The 18,709-nt window shown below is 38.1% G+C and overlaps 1 protein-coding gene across 1 annotated transcript in view; it reads left to right on the top strand.

Annotated features, from left to right (window-relative positions):
- prox1a (prospero homeobox 1a) overlaps positions 1 to 11,999 on the top strand; it is a 35,936-nt gene extending 23,937 nt beyond the window's left edge. Inside the window, exon 5 of the mRNA XM_049464002.1 lies at positions 11,277 to 11,999. Coding sequence (XP_049319959.1) covers positions 11,277 to 11,462 — 186 coding nt within the window. The 3' untranslated portion in view covers positions 11,463 to 11,999. The remainder of the gene's footprint in view (positions 1 to 11,276) is intronic.
- The last annotated feature ends 6,710 nt before the right edge of the window (positions 12,000 to 18,709 follow it).

An 18,709-nucleotide genomic window follows, 5' to 3' on the forward strand; every position in this document is an offset into this window, starting at 1 on the left:
CGGATTTTATATAAAGTTGTATATGGGAGTATAACTGGTTAATGATTGTATATACTGTTGTAAAGGTATGTATAACTGGTTAATTATTGTATATAATATACAAAATAATAACAATATTATATATTGTTAATATATTGTATGTAACATACAATACAGTTACATACATACATAGATTTTTGTGAAGTGATTGACACGACTAATATAACTAAAACTTAGTTAAACCAATTGTACCTCCATTTTTTGATGTGCATTAAAATATTTACTATTATTAAACGCTTAAGTTATATAAAGTGGCTTATAAAAGAAAGAGAGATTAATTGTGATTAATAGCAGAGTTAATGTGATTAATCTGCTGCGTGTTCGAGTGGTGTGTGAGCAGTAACAGAGGGCTTTGTGTGTGAGTATGGTGAAAGCGGTGAGGAGCGGTCAGGTCGTGAGCGTGGTGAGCGCTGAGATTGGGTGATAGTGTGAACACCTGTTTAATCTTCAGCACAGTCTGGCATTGTTGGTGAAAGTGGTGTTTTCCTGGTCAGGTGACTGCGGGCTCCGGTTCTCAGGAGTGGCCTTCGCACTCACTGTATCACATCACACCTACCATTCAGCGGCTCTGAGAGGGCCGGGGTCCCCGGGCCCCGCTGGGAGAAGGAGACATTTTTATGACAGCTCTGGGAGGGTCTCATCTTTCAGCCACAAAATAGTTCAAGGCTTTTTCTGTCAAAGCCCGGAGTCGACACCCAGCCCGACCCAGACCCCCTACACCCCTCCACTACACCTCCACGGCCCAGCTGAGGAGTGTACAGAGGAGGCTAAGTCTCTTTCTTTAGCTCCCTTCCACTCTCTCTCTCTCTTTCTCTCTCCTTCTCTCTCTCCTCTTCTCTGTTTCTCTCTCTTTCAGTTTAGTTCAGTTTGCTTTATTGACATGACAAAATTACATTTGTATTGTCAAAGCATAAATTAAATGAAAATAATAATATATACAAATACACACTATACAAATACACACTATACAAATACACAAGTGTATATATGTATGTATATATCTATTTAAAAGACTTAATATAATACAAAAATAATCACAGATACTAAAATATGCATATGATTTAAAAATAAAAAAAACAAAATAAAATATACAAATAGAAGTGTACAATAATATATATTATATATATATATATATATTCTCTCTTCTTCTCTCTGTTTCTTGCTCTGTCTCTCTCTTCCTCTCTCTTTCCCATCTTTCTCTCTCTTACTCCCTCTCTCGCTGATAGAGTGGTGAAGGTTGATAATGCATGAATCTCTTTTGAGTTCAAGAGTCTCATTCTTACGGCTTCAGACTATCAGCTGTAATCACTTCCTGTTTTCTTGTCAAAAAACATTTTTAGAGGGACTATTTGACCTTGTTTTGAGTATACTGTGAACAATTCTGCAGTAATTAACTGGCAGCAGCAACATTTTACTATTATTCGACAGTTCCTTTACTATCTTTACTTCATAATATACTGTGCTTCTTTTTTATCATACTTACATTTCACAGATTATAAAAGCATTTTAATCAGTCAAAGATAACCTGAGCAATTTTCAATTTATTAAGGTAAAAAGAATCTTAGGAAGCGTCTTAAAAAGTCATTGATTTTTTTGTTACCAGTCTGGAAAAGAATTCCAGCGAACCGCAGTGAGAGCTATTATCCACAAGTGGAGAACACCTGATTTCAAGAGTCGACTTTCCGCTATCAGGTGTCTCCTCAGGTGGTAAACCTTGCCAGGAGTGGCCGACCTACCAGAATTACTCAAAGAGTGCATCGATGCGCTCATCCGAGAGGTCGCTGGCCTCACTTTTCTCAGTTAAGGTCAGTGTTCATGATTCAACAATAAGAAAAAAAACTGTGTGAAAACGGTCTCCATGGAAGCGTTTCAATGTGAAAACCACTGATGACCAAAAAGGACACAAAGAACCATCAGTTCATGACCTTAAACTCAAGTGTACTTGGGTTCTGGACCCAAGTACAGGACAATGATCTGAAACACACCAGCAAGTCCGCCTCAGAATGGATCAAAAAACTAATTGAAGGTTTTGGAGTGGCCTATTCCAGACTTATGTAATATATAATTTACAATAATCTTAAACAGGCTGTTCATGCTGGAAATCCCTCCAGTGTGTCTGAATCAAAACAATTCTGTAAAGAAGAGTGGAACAAGGTTCCTCCACAGAAATGTGAAAGACTCATTGCCAGCTATTGGTAAAGCTTGATTGCAGTTTTTGCCACAAGTTATCAGATTTAGGGGACGAACACTTTTTTCACACAGGACCATGTTGCTTTAAATCATAACTTTAAAAACTGTGTACTCAGGTTATATTTGTCTGATATTAAAAGGTGTGTGATAATTTAATCATCTAAGTTTAACAAGAAAAGCACAAAAAATACCATTATGAGGACCAAATCAGGGATTTTCTCAATGGAAAGCTTAGCTTGGTCGACTAAAATTCTTTCTAAACAGTTAGCTTAGCATAGCTTGGCTACCTGGCAAAATAAATTAGAGCCCATTCATTTAATAGAAAGCATGTTAATTTCAACTTTCAAGTTTTAACTACTGCTTTTTACACATATTTACTGTATTTAGGTAACTCTGTACTAACAGAACTATTGGAATCTCCCTGTAAAATCATATCAGTTTGTTACAGTGTGTCCTTCCTTATCCTAAACATCTTTATTTGAGGAACACTTGAAATTCTCTTCATTAAAAAAAACACTTTAAAGTCAGTGGCAGAGCACATGCACATACAGAGCCTGTGATCAGCACTACCTTACCCAACACAAAAAGATAAATGATCCGACATCAGTGGCAGCGCTCCCTCCTCCCCAGGTCTCTCTTCTCTTTTGTTTCTGTCCTCCTCTCTCCTTCATGTCTGCTGCTCCTCTTGTCCGTGCCTGGTGTGACCTACCCCAAAGGCCTTCATTATTAATTGTCCTTTGGAGACAGGAAAAGTTCAAAGACTGAGCAGATACTGCCTTCAGTTGCAACCAACCATTGTCTTACATTTATCTCCTTTACCCTTCTTCTAAGAGTGTATTATCCAGTCTGGCTCAAGAGAAAAAGGATGTTATCAATAAAAAAAAGCCACTTTATTGAGAGCTGCCACTGCCACAGGGGGTGCCGGGCTCTGAGTCTGCTCGTGGCTCTGCCACAGAGACCTGGCACTCGGCTAGCCTGCGCTGCAGTGTCCTACACAGTTTGCCTTGATTTTACGTCTAATTAAGTTATTTAATAACAGTTTAAATCCGTTATTTATGTTTTGCAATAAATTATTTAAGAAGTGCGATAAACGTTTAGCAAATTTTACTAATTAGAGCACATATTTAAAGGAAATCTAAAACCCTTGATTAGTTTGAAGTCCAATAAAATCTGTCTTAAAAGTCTGTTTTATGTAAAATTGTATATTTCCAAAGATTATTCAACATTATTCATACTTCAGCTAACAATAACTGAGTTTGTCTGTTGCAGATTTTTTTCTTTTGGCTAGTTTGCATACGGGGTGTGTCCTCAAGTTTCTAACAGGCCGTGGCCTTAAAGTTCCTATAAGTATTTTAGACCATATCATTTTGGGTATATTTATTATGAAAAAAAAAAACAACATAAAAGAAAACATCAATTTAACTAACTTACAGACGCTTAAGTTTAGTTAACTCAGTTTTTTTAAGGTTTCCCAATGATTTAAATGAACTCAACTCATGCAACCTCACAGCGCAGTAGCCAAATGATATCATGACCAACTTTATAATAATGAGCATGTAAAGATACTGTGTAAATGTGTTCCTAAAGCACTAAATAGGTGCCCATTGTAGTGTTGAAGCTGAGATGGCAGCAAGGGGATGGCAGCAATCACAATAAGAGTTCTGTAGTGACATCTGGGCTTGTCATGTGATATAAAGAGTCACTCTGGTCAGATGATGTAGACTATTGTCTTTGAGAGCTCTCAGGTCACAGGAATCTGGCTTACAATAGCTGGACCCTACAGTAGGGTGTAATACCACTTGGGCTTCATTTCAACAGGGTATTTTAATTTTAGAGAAATTAAAAGGTAATTATTTCAGAATTCCAGTATGATCTGTTCAACAATGCAGCAAGCAAAATGCAGTACAAAAATACTGGAACATTTGTGTTTATTACATATTTTTAAGTCACACTAATGTGTTGCAGTCATTTAGCTGTGCACATAAAATGTCTGTGCACCATTTAAATGTATTAAAGGTAAAAAGCTGAAATTTGATGAAAAGCTGAAACTTAAAACAAAGAATTTAGATCAACTGTAAATGTGTGGTTACATACATATACTAATCGAGTTACACTGGAGTTGTATAGAAGTTATAACTTAAGTAATATTAAACTTATAGTAACATTTCCAAAGTAAAAAGGCTCTTAGAGGCTACTTTTCATTTACACTCAAATACATTCTTTCTAGTTGCTTTACTGTATATAGTATAACAAATGCTAAACAGAATGCTGCTTTTATCTTCAAAAATTATATTATTTTCTAAAAACTGATATAGGCACACTCCTGAATGTCTTTATTCCCAACCGTATCGCACCTTGGATCTAAGCAAGAAGTTCCTACAGGGTAATAAATAGATCCTCTTTTCAGATTTACAGTACAGTTTTCCCTAATAAACTTAAAATCATTTCACTCTAAAATTGTAATCACTCTAACATATTAATACATGCATTTAAACAGGCTGGTATTCCACCTTTTTCACACAATGCCATGTCCTCTAAACATCAAGACAAACTATTGTAAAATGCATGATTTTAACATGCTTTATAAACTTTATTTCTTTCTTAGGTGACTGGCATTACCATGCATTTGCTTTTTTGAGACCCTGAAAGTCGTCTGACCTTTTTCCAGATCACTGGTGATAAGGTTGTTTGTTGAACTTGTGCAATCCCTTTCTAGTACTCTTGTTGGAACTGATCTTCCTCTTTGAGCTGGTTAATCATTAGCAAATGTAATCTCTGGAGAACTCTACTATTCCCCTCAGTGTTTAAGTTCTGTCTGTAGTATGTCAATTTTATTCTAAACAATGAAATGAACAATACTTCATCATTGCAATGTGGGTGTGATTATACCTAAGAATTATTATTTACACTCATTAAACAAAAGTTAACACTATACTATGTTTATGCAAGATTTATGCAGTTAGGTCTAATCAGAGTGCTTCTTCATCTGCAGCCCTATAAAAAAGACTCCCTGATGCTAAGTTTGGGTAGTATACCTCTTGGTGAGAAATCACCAAGAGAAAAAGCAGGATGGGCATCCATCAACCTTTGTTTACAGACTTTAGGCCCTCCACCTTTTCTACCCACCCTCATCTTCTGTAATTGGACTGCAGTTTAAGATAAATTATTTTATAATGTATATAAATAAAAAACAGGCAAGGTCAATAACCAAAAGGCAGACAATGAGGTCATATATGGGGAATCCACAAAAAGGGCAAAAGGGCTAGAGAAAAGGGATATTCAAAATACAAAAATAGGTTCGTAACAAAACAGCTAGCAAAATAACAAAGGCTAAGCAAAGAGTGGTCAAGGAAGTAAAAAGTGTCAGAAAACAAACAGTCAAAACACAAAGGAAATGTGAGGTAAAAGAGCTATAAAAAGGTCCAATAGAATATAAAAGTGGAGGGAAAGCAGGGCTATTTACATTCATAAGTCCAGTGTGAGCAATCTCAGAAACACGGCGAGCCAGAACGCCGATGTATCATGAGATCCAGCATGTTTGGAAGGTCAAGTACAGGTGCATCGTGGGAAATGGAGTCCTTTTCAAAGTTAACTAGAGTCATGGCAGGCAGACAGACAATGACAGGACTAGAACTGACATAATATCATTTTTTTTATCAAAGGCAATGTGTAAAGCTGTTTTGCTATTAGATGCTAACAATTGAGGCCTAGGGGTCATATGTTCTGTGCTGTACAATTTTTTTAGGGCTTTATTATGCTATTATATTTTCATTATAACAGTGTAATTTAATGATTTTAAAATGACAGTAATACTGTTTAATATTGTAAATTATTTCCTAGACAAAAATTATTATCTTGACAGGCCTAGGTGTATTCTAGGGTTTCAAATAACATTGTAATATGTTGTTTTTAGGACCAAATCAGACACTGGCTAGCTAGCTAGTTAGCACTATCGCAACGCTATCACACAGTTCTGAATGGAAAGCTTAGCTTGGGTGGACTCGAATCCATCTAACAAATTAGTGCCAGTTCAAGCAGTAAAACTTAAACTCATATCAAATTTAAGGTAAAATGTTTAACAAGATCACAGCTTTTAATTACTAGTCCTCTCATATTTCGGGGGCTGTGTGTTGTGCAGTGCGCTGTGCTAAACCTACAGACAATCCCCCAGTGCTAAACACTGTACCTAAATATGGCACAGAAATAGACATATAGCTAACTGATTTAATAAAACCTGATGTGCTTTATGTGAGTTCTCTACTGATTAAATGTTAGCTAATGTGTTAACTAAGGAAATCCCTTAACGCCTAGCAGTTTTAATAAAAAGCTGTTTTTATGTATAATTTCTTTACTGGTGAAATGGGCACTAATATGTTATCTAGGTAGTTCTGTTGATTTGTGTTGTCTTTCACTAAACTCTTACAGAGAACATCAAAGGGTTAATGAACAACTCTGGTGAGGAAATCAGGACTTTTCTCCTAAGAGAACTTTAGACATAACCTTTTTTTTTTTTAACACACATCATATTTCTAGTCCAGGGTTTGTGCAGCAGTTATCAGGATTATTTACCCAACAAACAGGAGATGTTCAGGAGCTGGTTGCTTAGGGGGACGAGCACACACTGCAGGGTGAATGAATTCTGGGTGATCTTCTGAGAACACCGGTCTTACACTCCTGCTGCTGTGTCCACTTTTCTGTTTACTCTGCCACACAAACAAAACATCTGCATCACATGTGATTTAACAGACTGGATTTGGGTCACATTTACCTGCTTTGTGAACGTAGCAAACGGTTTGAGTATGTTTGTTTTTAATTTGAGCGAACAATAGAGTTATAAAGAAGAACTAGGTCATAAAGGGTCATAAATAAGGTGTATGAAATATTGATGTGGAATTGTCTGCATTCTATTCAGCCCATATTTACTGTGAAGTACATGTTAATCCTACACAATGCCTATAACAAAAGCCCAGCAGCTGATCCACCAGCAGAGAGGAGAGGAGGTGACAAACCAGTTAAAGCATGTCACTGGGCAAACGGTCAGCAGATCCAGACAAAAGGATCTCTCTCTCTCTCTCTGTCTCTCTCTCCATCTCTCTGTCTCTCTCTATCTTTCTTACTCTTTTTCTGTCTCTCTCTGTCACCCTGTCTATCTCTCTATCTCTCTTACTCTCTGTTTCTCTCACTCTTTCTCATTTATTGTCTCTCTCTCTCTCTCTTTCTGACTCTCTCTCTCTCTCTCTCTCTCTCTCTCTCTCTCTGTTTATCTGTCTCTCTCTTTCTGACTATCTGCCTCTCTCCCTTTCTCCCAAACAGTACAGAAATAAATTAAATGATAAACAATATACAAATACACAGTTGTATTTACAGTGCCCTCCAAAAGTTTTGGAACAGTGAGGTCAATCCTATTATTTTTGCTGTAGACTTAAAACATTTGGGTTTAACATTGCATTATTAATATATTAATATATAAGAGACAAAAGATCAACATTTTAACATTTGTTTAAACAATTAACATTTCTCAGTTTCAGATTTTGATTTTATCTGTGCAGACTGTGCATTTATACTTATAGGAGTAACTATCATGAAAACCAGAGAGCTGTTAATAGGTGAAAACCAATCAACTGCAAAGCTAAGAAAAGATGGAAAATCTATCATAATTGCACAAATATTGTCCATAGCCAGAACAACAGTTTAGAATGTCCTCAAGAAGAAAGTCATCACTGGTGTACTGAATAACATGTGATGAACAGGTAGACCAAGAAAATTTCAGCAGTGGATAACAGAAGTCCTGTAAGAAAACCCCAAAAACAAATGTTAGTGACATCAGCAACAACCTCCAGAGGGCATGAGGGAAGGTATCACCATCTACTGTCCACAGAAGACTTCATGAACAAAAATACAGAAGCTTCAGCAGAAGAAGAAAACCGCTGTTTAGCAATAAGAATAGGAAGGCCAGGCTGGTATTGCAGCAGGAATAAAGGGATCAGCCTTGTTGTTCCAATACTTTTGGACAGGACTGTATATTTTATATACACATATATCTGTTAAAAGAGCAAATGTAATAATAAAAAAATGAAAAAGCCACAAAAAATATGCATATTAATTAATATTCAAAATACAACATAAACAATACTCTCTGTCTCTCCCTCTCTCTCCCTCTCTGTCTCTCTCTCTCTCTCTTTCACTATCTGCCAAATTTAGGATTGTTCTTTAGCGGGTTAGCGGGGGAGGGTTAGCGGTGGGGTTGTGGGGTGTGTGTGAGAGGTAGGATATCTATAACCTCTGTAATCCTTACCACCCCCACCACTCTCACTCTCTCTCTCTCTTTCTCTCTTTCTTCTGTCTCTCTCTCATTCTCTCTCGGCCTCCCCCTCTAGTCCATGTGACATTCATTCATCAGCCAAGTGCATTTGGCAAGCCCTTCCCCTACAAGCGCCATCCCAGTGACCACTAACCTTGGTATGTCCTGACACTCATGATGAGTATCTGCAGGACACAGAAGGCGAGCAGGCTGCTATGTCAGGCCTTTATTATGGACTGTCGAGGCTAGGGACAGTCAGCATAATCAAACAAATCACCCCTGAAGGCTGTGCCCTTTGGGAAGGGAGAAGGAGAAAGACCCACAGCTCAAGCCAAAATCACTTGGGACACATACACCCCCCCCCCCCTCTCTCTGCCCCCACCCCCCCAAAACTCAGTGATCTTGCCCCAGGAGGAAGAAGGGGTGGAAGGGACAAAGTATTGTATTGCAGAGACAACCATTTCAGACTTTCAGAGTTTAAATGCAAACATGACAAGGGATGGTTGGTGTGCAAGATTACTTTTAAAACGTGTTTCGTGGTGTGGTTCCCTTTCAGAATGGATTAATCTGGTCACGTAAAATACAGATTCAGCTTTATGTAAATATTGGCAGCTGTTTCATTACTGTCACCCATACAAACTTCGCTTATCTGGGTGGAGTTTACATGTTCTCTCTTAGTGCTGGATGCAGTCGTCCAGGTGGAAGGTGGTTTCCGGTTGAGAGTATGCTGTGTGTGATTGGTTGCTGTTCCTCAATGGTGTGTGTGTGTGTGTATGGTGTGCTGAGTGTATATCGTTAAGGATCCTTGGGTGTGTAGAAAGCTTACACCACTATAGCAGTGTAACTTCACCATCAACTTCATCATTTATAGTTAAACAACAATAAAATATCTGTGTAGGAGCCAGAAGGAGCCAGAATGACATGAGGGCAGGTACAGAAGGAGGGAACCTGATGAGCACAGCAGGGCTGGATGTTACATAAAATTGTTTTGCTGGGGGATTTCGTTGTGTGTGATGAGTCTCAGCACTAGGACTGCAATATTTAGTCGTTATAATAGACAATGTCGATATTAAAAATGTGTAGTTCACATTAATACATTTGTATATGTTTTATATTCAAGTTTCATCAGTTGTTGTTTTAATTTGCTTTGTGAACTTGAGTCATACTAGAGTAGGTGAGATAAATTAAATGTAAATGTGCATGTGAACAGGAGCCGTGCTCATAGGATGCAGTGATGGAGAATATGGTAGGCATATATAATCACTGATTATTGGAAGAATTGTTTGATTAGTCAACTACAAAAGTGACTACATTAGTTGCAGGCCTAATCCAGTGGCGCGGGGTAACGGCTGCTCACTTACTGAGTTCACACTCATATGTAATAAGATAAGTGCACAGACATATCTCAGATATTAACTCACTCAATATCAGCTCATTTGAGCATTTAAACATCTATTGGTTATTAAAATCCCATATTAAAACCCTATCAGGATGGAGCTTTTATTTTCTTTGCATGTCTGCGTGGGTCAGTGCCTTAGCGCTGGATGCAGTCGTCGAGGTGGGCGGTAGTTTCCGGTTGAGAGTACGCTGTGTGTGATTGGCTGCCGCTTCTCATCTCATCTGTGTGTGTGTGGAGTGCTATGTGTTTATTGTAAAGAATCTTTGGATGTGTAGAAAAGCGCCGTAGACCTGTAACTTGTTTATTAACTTGATTATGTATAGTTACTCAACAAAACAGCTAATTTTGACTTTCGTGACATAAAAAATCGCACATTTACAGGAAAATGTGAAGTGTGGCACTCCATGACATCATCATATAATAGGTGTACAGACACAACAGATATTATTCACATATTATCAGATATGATTTACTCGCTAAATATCAGCACTTTCTACATTTAAACATCCTCTAGGTCAAGGGTCACTAATAGGCGGACCGCGGTCCGGGTCCGGACCCAGACATTGTCCAATGCGGACCCAAACCAATAAACTACAGAGAAGGATTTAAGTCTGACTGTGTTTATTAAAAGCGGCAGAATGTTTCTTGAGTTTACAGTTAACATGCTATTCGGCACAGTAAACCTACAGACCAATCACGTGTAGTGTAAGATCAACAAATGCTCTCCTCAGCCAATCAGATCTGTGCAGACCGCTGGCCCAGCTTATTGGTACGCGGCCGGGAAAAACGCCTTTATGAAGTGATAGGGAGCCCGAGAACTGGCGGTAACTAAAGACACGCCAAGCACGAGAGAGACCGAGGGAGGAATATACATTTTATTATATATATATATATATATATATATATTATACAGGATATAGCACTAAATCACAACACACGTTAAAATGGTGATGGTCCGGACCTTGGTCTGACAAAATTTTCTCCAACTGGACCATACTGATTTCTAATTAAATACCCCTGCTCTAGGTATTTACATCCCACGCACAGCTGTTTCTATCATTTTGAAGCGATATAGAAAGGAGCTGTACCTACAGGAAGCAGAGCTGGAGGGTGTGTCAGAAATAATCGTAGACCAATCACAGATTAATCAACTAATCTGAAAATAATCGTCAGTCAGAGATTATTCGATTACCTGAATAATCATTAGTTGCTGCCGTACTGTTCAGAAGCTGCCTCTGTTCTCTGCGAGCCACACTGCAGACCTTTTGTTTTTTTTTAGTTAATCAGAGATCTGAGATTGAAATATAATATGTTTACTAATGTCATTGTCTCCTTGTGTATCAGCAGGTTCCGGAGCGATTCCTGGAAGTGGCGCAGATCACATTACAGGAGTTTTTCAATGCCATTGTGGCAGGCAAAGATGTTGATCCTTCCTGGAAGAAGGCCATATACAAGGTCATCTGCAAGCTGGACAGTGAGGTCCCAGAGATTTTCAAATCTCCCAATTGCCTGCAGGAGCTTCTGCATGAGTAGTAATTGGTATCGCCTGCTGTTTACCATCCTTTCCTCCCCTGGGACCTTTAACACAGAAAAGGTAGCATTCTGTTCTGTTTGGAAGCCCCGGCTACTGTTAGCTGTTAATTGTTTGTGCTGTTTCTTTTTTTGGTTCATAAGTTTATATAATCTCTTAATAAACTGTGTTTAATCTTAACTCGGCCCTTTCCCCCCTCCATGCCTTTAAGTGGGCATTATGTTTACCACGAGATGGTAATCAAAATCAAAGTAATCAAAATCTTTTTTTGGTTGTTCTGTTTTTGGAGGGAATTTGTTTTTTTTGTTTTGTTTTTTTCACGCCAGGATAAATTGCAATGTGTGATTCTAAACAAAATGTTTCTAAATAAAATGTAAAAAAAAACATTTTAGCTTGTATAGATGTAATTATTATTTATGTTTAATATCAATATGATCATAATGACCATTTTAATGTTATTAATGCTTGCAGAAAGAGTCATGGTATTCTTGTTTCTCATGATGATGCTACAGAAAATAAATTATTGTTTGAAGGAAAAAGATGAAGGGGGTATAGCTTTTCTAGTTACATATTGTTTCATTCTATCCACTCTTCCATGTTGGCTGGGGTCCAGTGTTCTTGTGTGTCTTTGTGTCCACTCTGATAGCGCTGCCTCTGGGGAGGGAGGCCTTCTCATAGGCCCTTTCCTTTAGCGAACAGCCGCTCTCCTGTAACTAAGCAACATGGCTATTTCATACTGGGGCAAGCCAGTTGGGCACAAAAAAGATGGACGCTTTCCCACTGAGAAACCATTTTTGATAAAAAAAAGCATGTTGTCGCACTTGTTCACACAAATGCACACATACAAGCACACAATGCTCATGAATAAATTGATACAGGAGCACAAATTGATTCTTTTTATACATTTAAATGCACATCTTTTTTTTGTTTTTTTGTTTTTTTATTGAAAGCTCTCTGCTTAACTTGTTTAAAAGACAAATTCTTGATTATAATGGGTCAATTTCAAATCCTCACGTTGACAAAATAGAAATGGTTGATTAAAAAAATGTATTTACTCCAGATTTCAGTGTTGACTAATGGTTAATGTGGAACAGAAGCACAGCGGGGGAGGGGTAATGCACTCAGTGTCTTTATAGCATTTAGCTATTCCTAACCAGAGTTACTAAATTTGGTAGTCATCTAATCTGTCGATGATAAAATAATAGATTGCCTGAATGACGAAATGGGATTTAAATGCATACAACATGTATGTAATCTGTTGTGTTTTGTCACTTTTTGGAGTTGAGCTCATTTCACTACACTACATTGGTGAGGTGTGTAAAATGTTCAGCTGCCTTCTTTCAGTCCACAATGTCTTTACTTTTGCTTGTGTTAAACTTTTACCAAGTTTTTACACTACACAAATCATTTAACAAAAGTGAGCCTGGTGACATTCTAGTGTTTTTATTTAGCTGCGCAAACACACTGTCACTACTGTCAGTTAGTTCAGAAGGTAAAATTATTTGTTTATGCTAAAATATGGATTAAATCTCATTACTAAATTTGGATTAATTGATGTGATGCAAAGACCATAAAGGCTATAATCACCAAACCTGGCCACAAGGTAAACCACTTAAAATGACCTAAAATCTTTGACCTAAGGGTGGTGCTATAGCAAAGCATTATACATTTTGATCCATAATTCTAAATAATTAAAAGATATATTAAAATATTTACATAAATTTGAGAGGAAAACTTTTGTGAGATACTGTAAAGTAGGTGATTAGGATGGAAGCAATTAGAAAATTCCTAGTTAAGAGTTGTAATTTGGATGTAATCTGTAGTGGAGTGTGAGCAACTAGACCAGTGGGTGACGGGAAAAGCCTGAATTCCAGAAATAACTTGGAGGAAGGCCGAATTAGTTCAGATACTTGGAAAACAGAGAATGTGTTTAGATTATCAGAGTGTGGCTAATGATTCCAGTAGATATATAAATATAACAGCCTAACTAAAGTGAGAGAGCCAGAAGGTAACATAGAGGCACCCTGAAAAAAAAACACTGGCATCCACCCACTTCAAAATCTACAAACCTGACAACATGACAACAGCACCAGCATCCCAGTTTACCCACAATTCCCTATGTGCATGAAACCCTGGATCTGCAGCCTTTATCTAAAAGGGGAAAAAAAATGGGGGAAAAAAACATTAATTACCAAAAGCTAAACTAAACAAGTACGTTTTAGTCTAGACGTAAAGTTTGAGACTGTGTTTGAGTCCCGAACATATTCGGGAAGGATATTCTAGAGTTGTGGAGATTTATAAGAGAAAGCTCTTCCTCCTGCTGAACTCTAGGAAACCATTATCCTGTGATCTGAATAATCCTGAAGTTCATAATAGGAGATAAACAATCACAGATACTCAGGAGCGAGCCCGTGTAGGGCTTTATACATTAAGAGGGGAATTTTATAGTCTATGTGTAATTTGACTGGGAGCCAGTGCAGTGCTGAAAGGACTGGGCTAACTAAGGAATGGTCAAATTTTCTAGTTTTCGTAAGAACCATGGCTGCAGCATTTTGACCTAGCTGAAGTTTACTGATGAATCATCCATATTTTTCTGCGTCCTGTAAGTATAAGGCATTTCTTAGCCTGGAAATGTTATGGAGGTATAAAAAAGCTGTTCTAGTAACATTAGATATGTGTTTATCAAATGCTACATCTGAATCTGCAATAACACCAATATATATTTTAGCAGCTAAACTGTGTGTGAACCAGTTTAATGATCTTTTGAGGGAGGGGCTTATCACGATTTTGCGCTTTATTATTACAATATCCTCTCTCTATTCCTATCACAGTGCGCATTATCATTACAGTACCCTCTCTTTGTATTCCTATCACACTGCGCTTTATCATTACAGTACCCTCTCTTTGTAGTCCTATCACAGTGCGCTTTATCATTACAGTACCCTCTCTTTGTAGTCCTATCACAGTGCATTTCATCATAACAGTATCCTCTCTCTGTAGTCCTATTACAGTGCGCTTTATCATTACAGTGCCCTCTTTCTGTAGTCCTATCACAGTGCGCTTTATCATTACAGTACCCTCTTTCTGTAGTCCTATCACAGTGCGCTTTATCATTACAGTACCCTCTCTCTGTAGTCCTATCACAGTGCGCTTTATCATTACAGTACCCTCTCTCTGTAGTCCTATCACAGTGCACTTTATCATTACAGTACCCTCTTTCTGTAGTCCTATCACAGTGCACTTTATCATTACAGTACCCTCTCTCTGTAGTCCTATCACAGTGCGGTTTATCATTACAGTTCCCTCCCTCTATAGTCCTATCACAGTGTGCTTTATCATTACAGTTCCCTGCCTCTATAGTCCTATCACAGTGCGCTTTATCATTACAGTACCCTCTCTCTGTAGTCCTATCACAGTGCGCTTTATCATTACAGTACCCTCTCTCTGTAGTCCTATCACAGTGCTCTTTATCACTACAGTACCCTCTTTCTGTAGTCCTATCACAGTGCGCTTTATCATTACAGTACCCTCTCTCTCTGTAGTCCTATCACAGTGCACTTTATCATTACAGTACCCTCTCTCTGTAGTCCTATCACAGTGCGCTTTATCATTACAGTACCCTCTCTCTGTAGTCCTATCACAGTGCTCTTTATCACTACAGTACCCTCTTTCTGTAGTCCTATCACAGTGCGCTTTATCATTACAGTACCCTCTCTCTCTGTAGTCCTATCACAGTGCACTTTATCATTACAGTACCCTCTCTCTGTAGTCCTATCACAGTGCGCTTTATCATTACAGTACCCTCTCTCTGTAGTCCTATCACAGTGCGCTTTATCATTACAGTACCCTCTCTCTGTAGTCCTATCACAGTGCGCTTTATCATTACAGTACCCTCTCTCTGTAGTCCTATCACAGTGCTCTTTATCACTACAGTACCCTCTTTCTGTAGTCCTATCACAGTGCGCTTTATCATTACAGTACCCTCTCTCTCTGTAGTCCTATCACAGTGCACTTTATCATTACAGTACCCTCTCTCTGTAGTCCTATCACAGTGCGCTTTATCATTACAGTACCCTCTCTCTGTAGTCCTATCACAGTGCGCTTTATCATTACAGTACCCTCTCTCTGTAGTCCTATCACAGTGCGCTTTATCATTACAGTACCCTCTCTCTGTAGTCCTATCACAGTGCTCTTTTTCACTACAGTACCCTCTTTCTGTAGTCCTATCACAGTGCGCTTTATCATTACAGTACCCTCTCTCTCTGTATTCCTATCACAGTGTGCTTTATCATGACAGTACCCTCTCTTTGTAGTCCTATTACAGTGCGCTTTATCATTACATTACCTTTGCTCTAGTAACAAGTGCCCCCTTAGGTAGCAACAGGAAAGAATAGCTGTCTTTAATAAACAAATTAGCTGTTTTTAATAAACAAAATTAATTTGGTTTTATTTGCTATAAAAAATAATAAGCATTAAACAGTTCGTATGCATATTAGGAGCAGTGGAAAAGAGCAGTGTGTGGCTATTGCGGCAGCGCTCCTGACAGGCGCGAGGCAGCCTCGACTCTAATTTATAGGCCGATACAAAGAGGCACTTTAGTTGCCCAAGCGCTCCAGCGACTCCACTGAACAGGAGGTAGGGTCAGTACCCCTTCTGCGCCATAATGACGAGCGGAACCGGGCCCCGCTCCCCTTCTGTTTGATTTCATCAGTGTGCCTTTGAAAGGCGCATCTTAACAGTGCAACAATAAAACAGCTGTGTTTGTGTTGGCCCGTTCATTGTTGAAAATTTTACCGCCGCTCTCTCTCTCCGTTCTCTCTCCTAAAGAGATAACACAAGAATAATGTTCCTCCCGTCTTCTTGAAAAAAAAAACCTTTTGAGTGGCTGGTGGATTTTATATAAAGAAAATATCCTGGCCTGACACACACTGTTAGCCTGGACTTTACATCTAATTACAATTTTATATTTAATTACAACGCACATGTAAATTGTACTCATTTGTTTTTTTGCACATTTAAACGGATGGATATTTTAAGAACACCTAGAACCTTAATGTTAAAATTAGTAACACCATCACTAACGTTGGGTATACACTGGTTGACAAGTTTTTGGAACCCTTCTTTAACATATCAACACATCACCTTAAATAAAAAAAAAAGTATCATGGATGACCCTATAAAAAAGCAGAAAAAATATTGTAAAATCAGGTAATCTAGGTAAAACAGGATATGTACTAACAAAAAAATATTTTAAAAATAATGCTGCTGGGAACTTGGTCTTTGGTCCACCTATTCCCGGGACATGTTAGCGCCTGATTTAAACACACAAACACTAATATCAGGTAAATTACACCCATAAAATATGTTGAATGAGAATCACCCAAACACATGCCTCTTGAAAAAAACATAGATGGGATGAGGGTTAAAAATGCTCAATACAGTACACAATAAACTCAATAAATTGTTTGAACTTAAATAAATGAAGCCTGTTTGGTAAAATAAAATATTTGCAAACATTTGGAACATTTGCATCCACACATACATTTAACTAGGATCTTGAGAATCAGCTTGTAATAATAGTTTAGTATATTGCCATTGGCTGCTTCTTTTCTATTGGTTTCAGTCTCCAGTTATTTGCATACTGTAAGTGTCCTCTGGTTTCGGACAGTCCCTATCAGTGTGTCTCAGTCTCAGTATTGAAGACTATATGACTTTTTTCATTAAAATCAATCAGTGGGACAGTAAAAAGGAGAAAGACACTTATTAATTGAATTGATCATGAATTACAAAAAAATAAAATATTAGATGCTACCAACATCTACAACCCACAAAGGTTCCGACAGTATGGAAAAATCCCACACATTCTTAATCGGGCACAGATCAGGACTGCAGGCAGGCAGTAATGTGTGCAGCATGTGGTTTGGCATTGTCTTGTTAAAAATGCATCAATGTCCCTCAAAAAACAAATTGCTCCAAAATCTCAACATAGATTTAGCATTAATGCTGCAGTCTCAGAACTGTATTGCTGTCCCCCTACAGCTGACTCTGAGTAGGAAGTGTTACAGTGTGTGATAATAATAATGACCTTAGCCTTCCTGGCATCATAGTCAACTACAGATGTTCTTACAGCTGTTTAGATCTGAACGTGCATCGCTGCAAACAGAGGGTAAAGCACAAAACACACACAGCTATATACAGCTTCAAAAGTGACGATAGTATCTGAATTTGCATTTTGTATACCTGAATTCAATTTATCTGACTTTTGATTAACTTTAAATATTTAATATATATCTAATTTCCGCAATTCGGCGCAATTCCACAATTTAAATTACTCTCAAACTGCGTACTGGCAAAATAATGGCGATACAATGCATATCATGGTACATTAGTTACAATTCAATATACTGTGTTACTGTTTATTGTTTAAATCAAATGTTATGTCAAGGTATAAAAACCCAATGCAATCTGGACAGTGCAATCTAATGATTACGAAATATATAATCATTATAATAAACACAAAAGTAAATAAACGGCTTCTGACACTAATTTCTTAATATAAACTAATAATTGAAAATTATTAAAGCAGTTTTTGAAAACTGATATATTTTTGCAAAACAAAATATTGTGATACAATATTGATACAATATTTTCTTACACCCCTAGCCGGGACAGGTAAATGTGCTGAACTGCTGATGGTGTATGTTTCCTGTCACCTGTTATTTTTCCTCCCTTCTCCTCAGAATAAAAGAAAAGCCTCTGGGGGGCACCTGAGACTCAGACAGGCTACTGCTTGCAGTTGGGCTGAAGCAGCATCTTTGCATTACATGAACAGTTTGCTTCATAATCAAATACCATCTGTCGCTACGTCTGAACCTGTTTTTAACATCTGTGCTTTCTGGTGTTAACAAAGCTTTAAAAAGCAGTTCACGACTTCACAGTTCGCTGGGCTGGATGTGTATATTTACTACTTTATTACTTCTCTCTGCTCCTTTTACAAGGTGCCCAGCTCTCTCTCTCTCTCTTCACCGGGGGGGTTGTTAGGGGAGCTGTTGGTGGGATGATATTGCCTTGCTTTGCTCAAGTACCGATTGTCCTGACGCGAGTAGCCAAGTGTGGAGGGAGCACCAGTGAACACTGACACAGAAGAGGGCATGTGATACAGAGAGAGAGAGAGAGAGAGAGAGAGAGAGAGAGAGAACAAGAGGGTGTATATGGGGGAAATGTTCAAAGCCAATTGCCACTTTTTGGC

The sequence above is a fragment of the Astyanax mexicanus genome, chromosome 14, assembly GCF_023375975.1.
Source record: "Astyanax mexicanus isolate ESR-SI-001 chromosome 14, AstMex3_surface, whole genome shotgun sequence".
In the NCBI taxonomy this organism is placed as follows: domain Eukaryota; kingdom Metazoa; phylum Chordata; class Actinopteri; order Characiformes; family Acestrorhamphidae; genus Astyanax; species Astyanax mexicanus.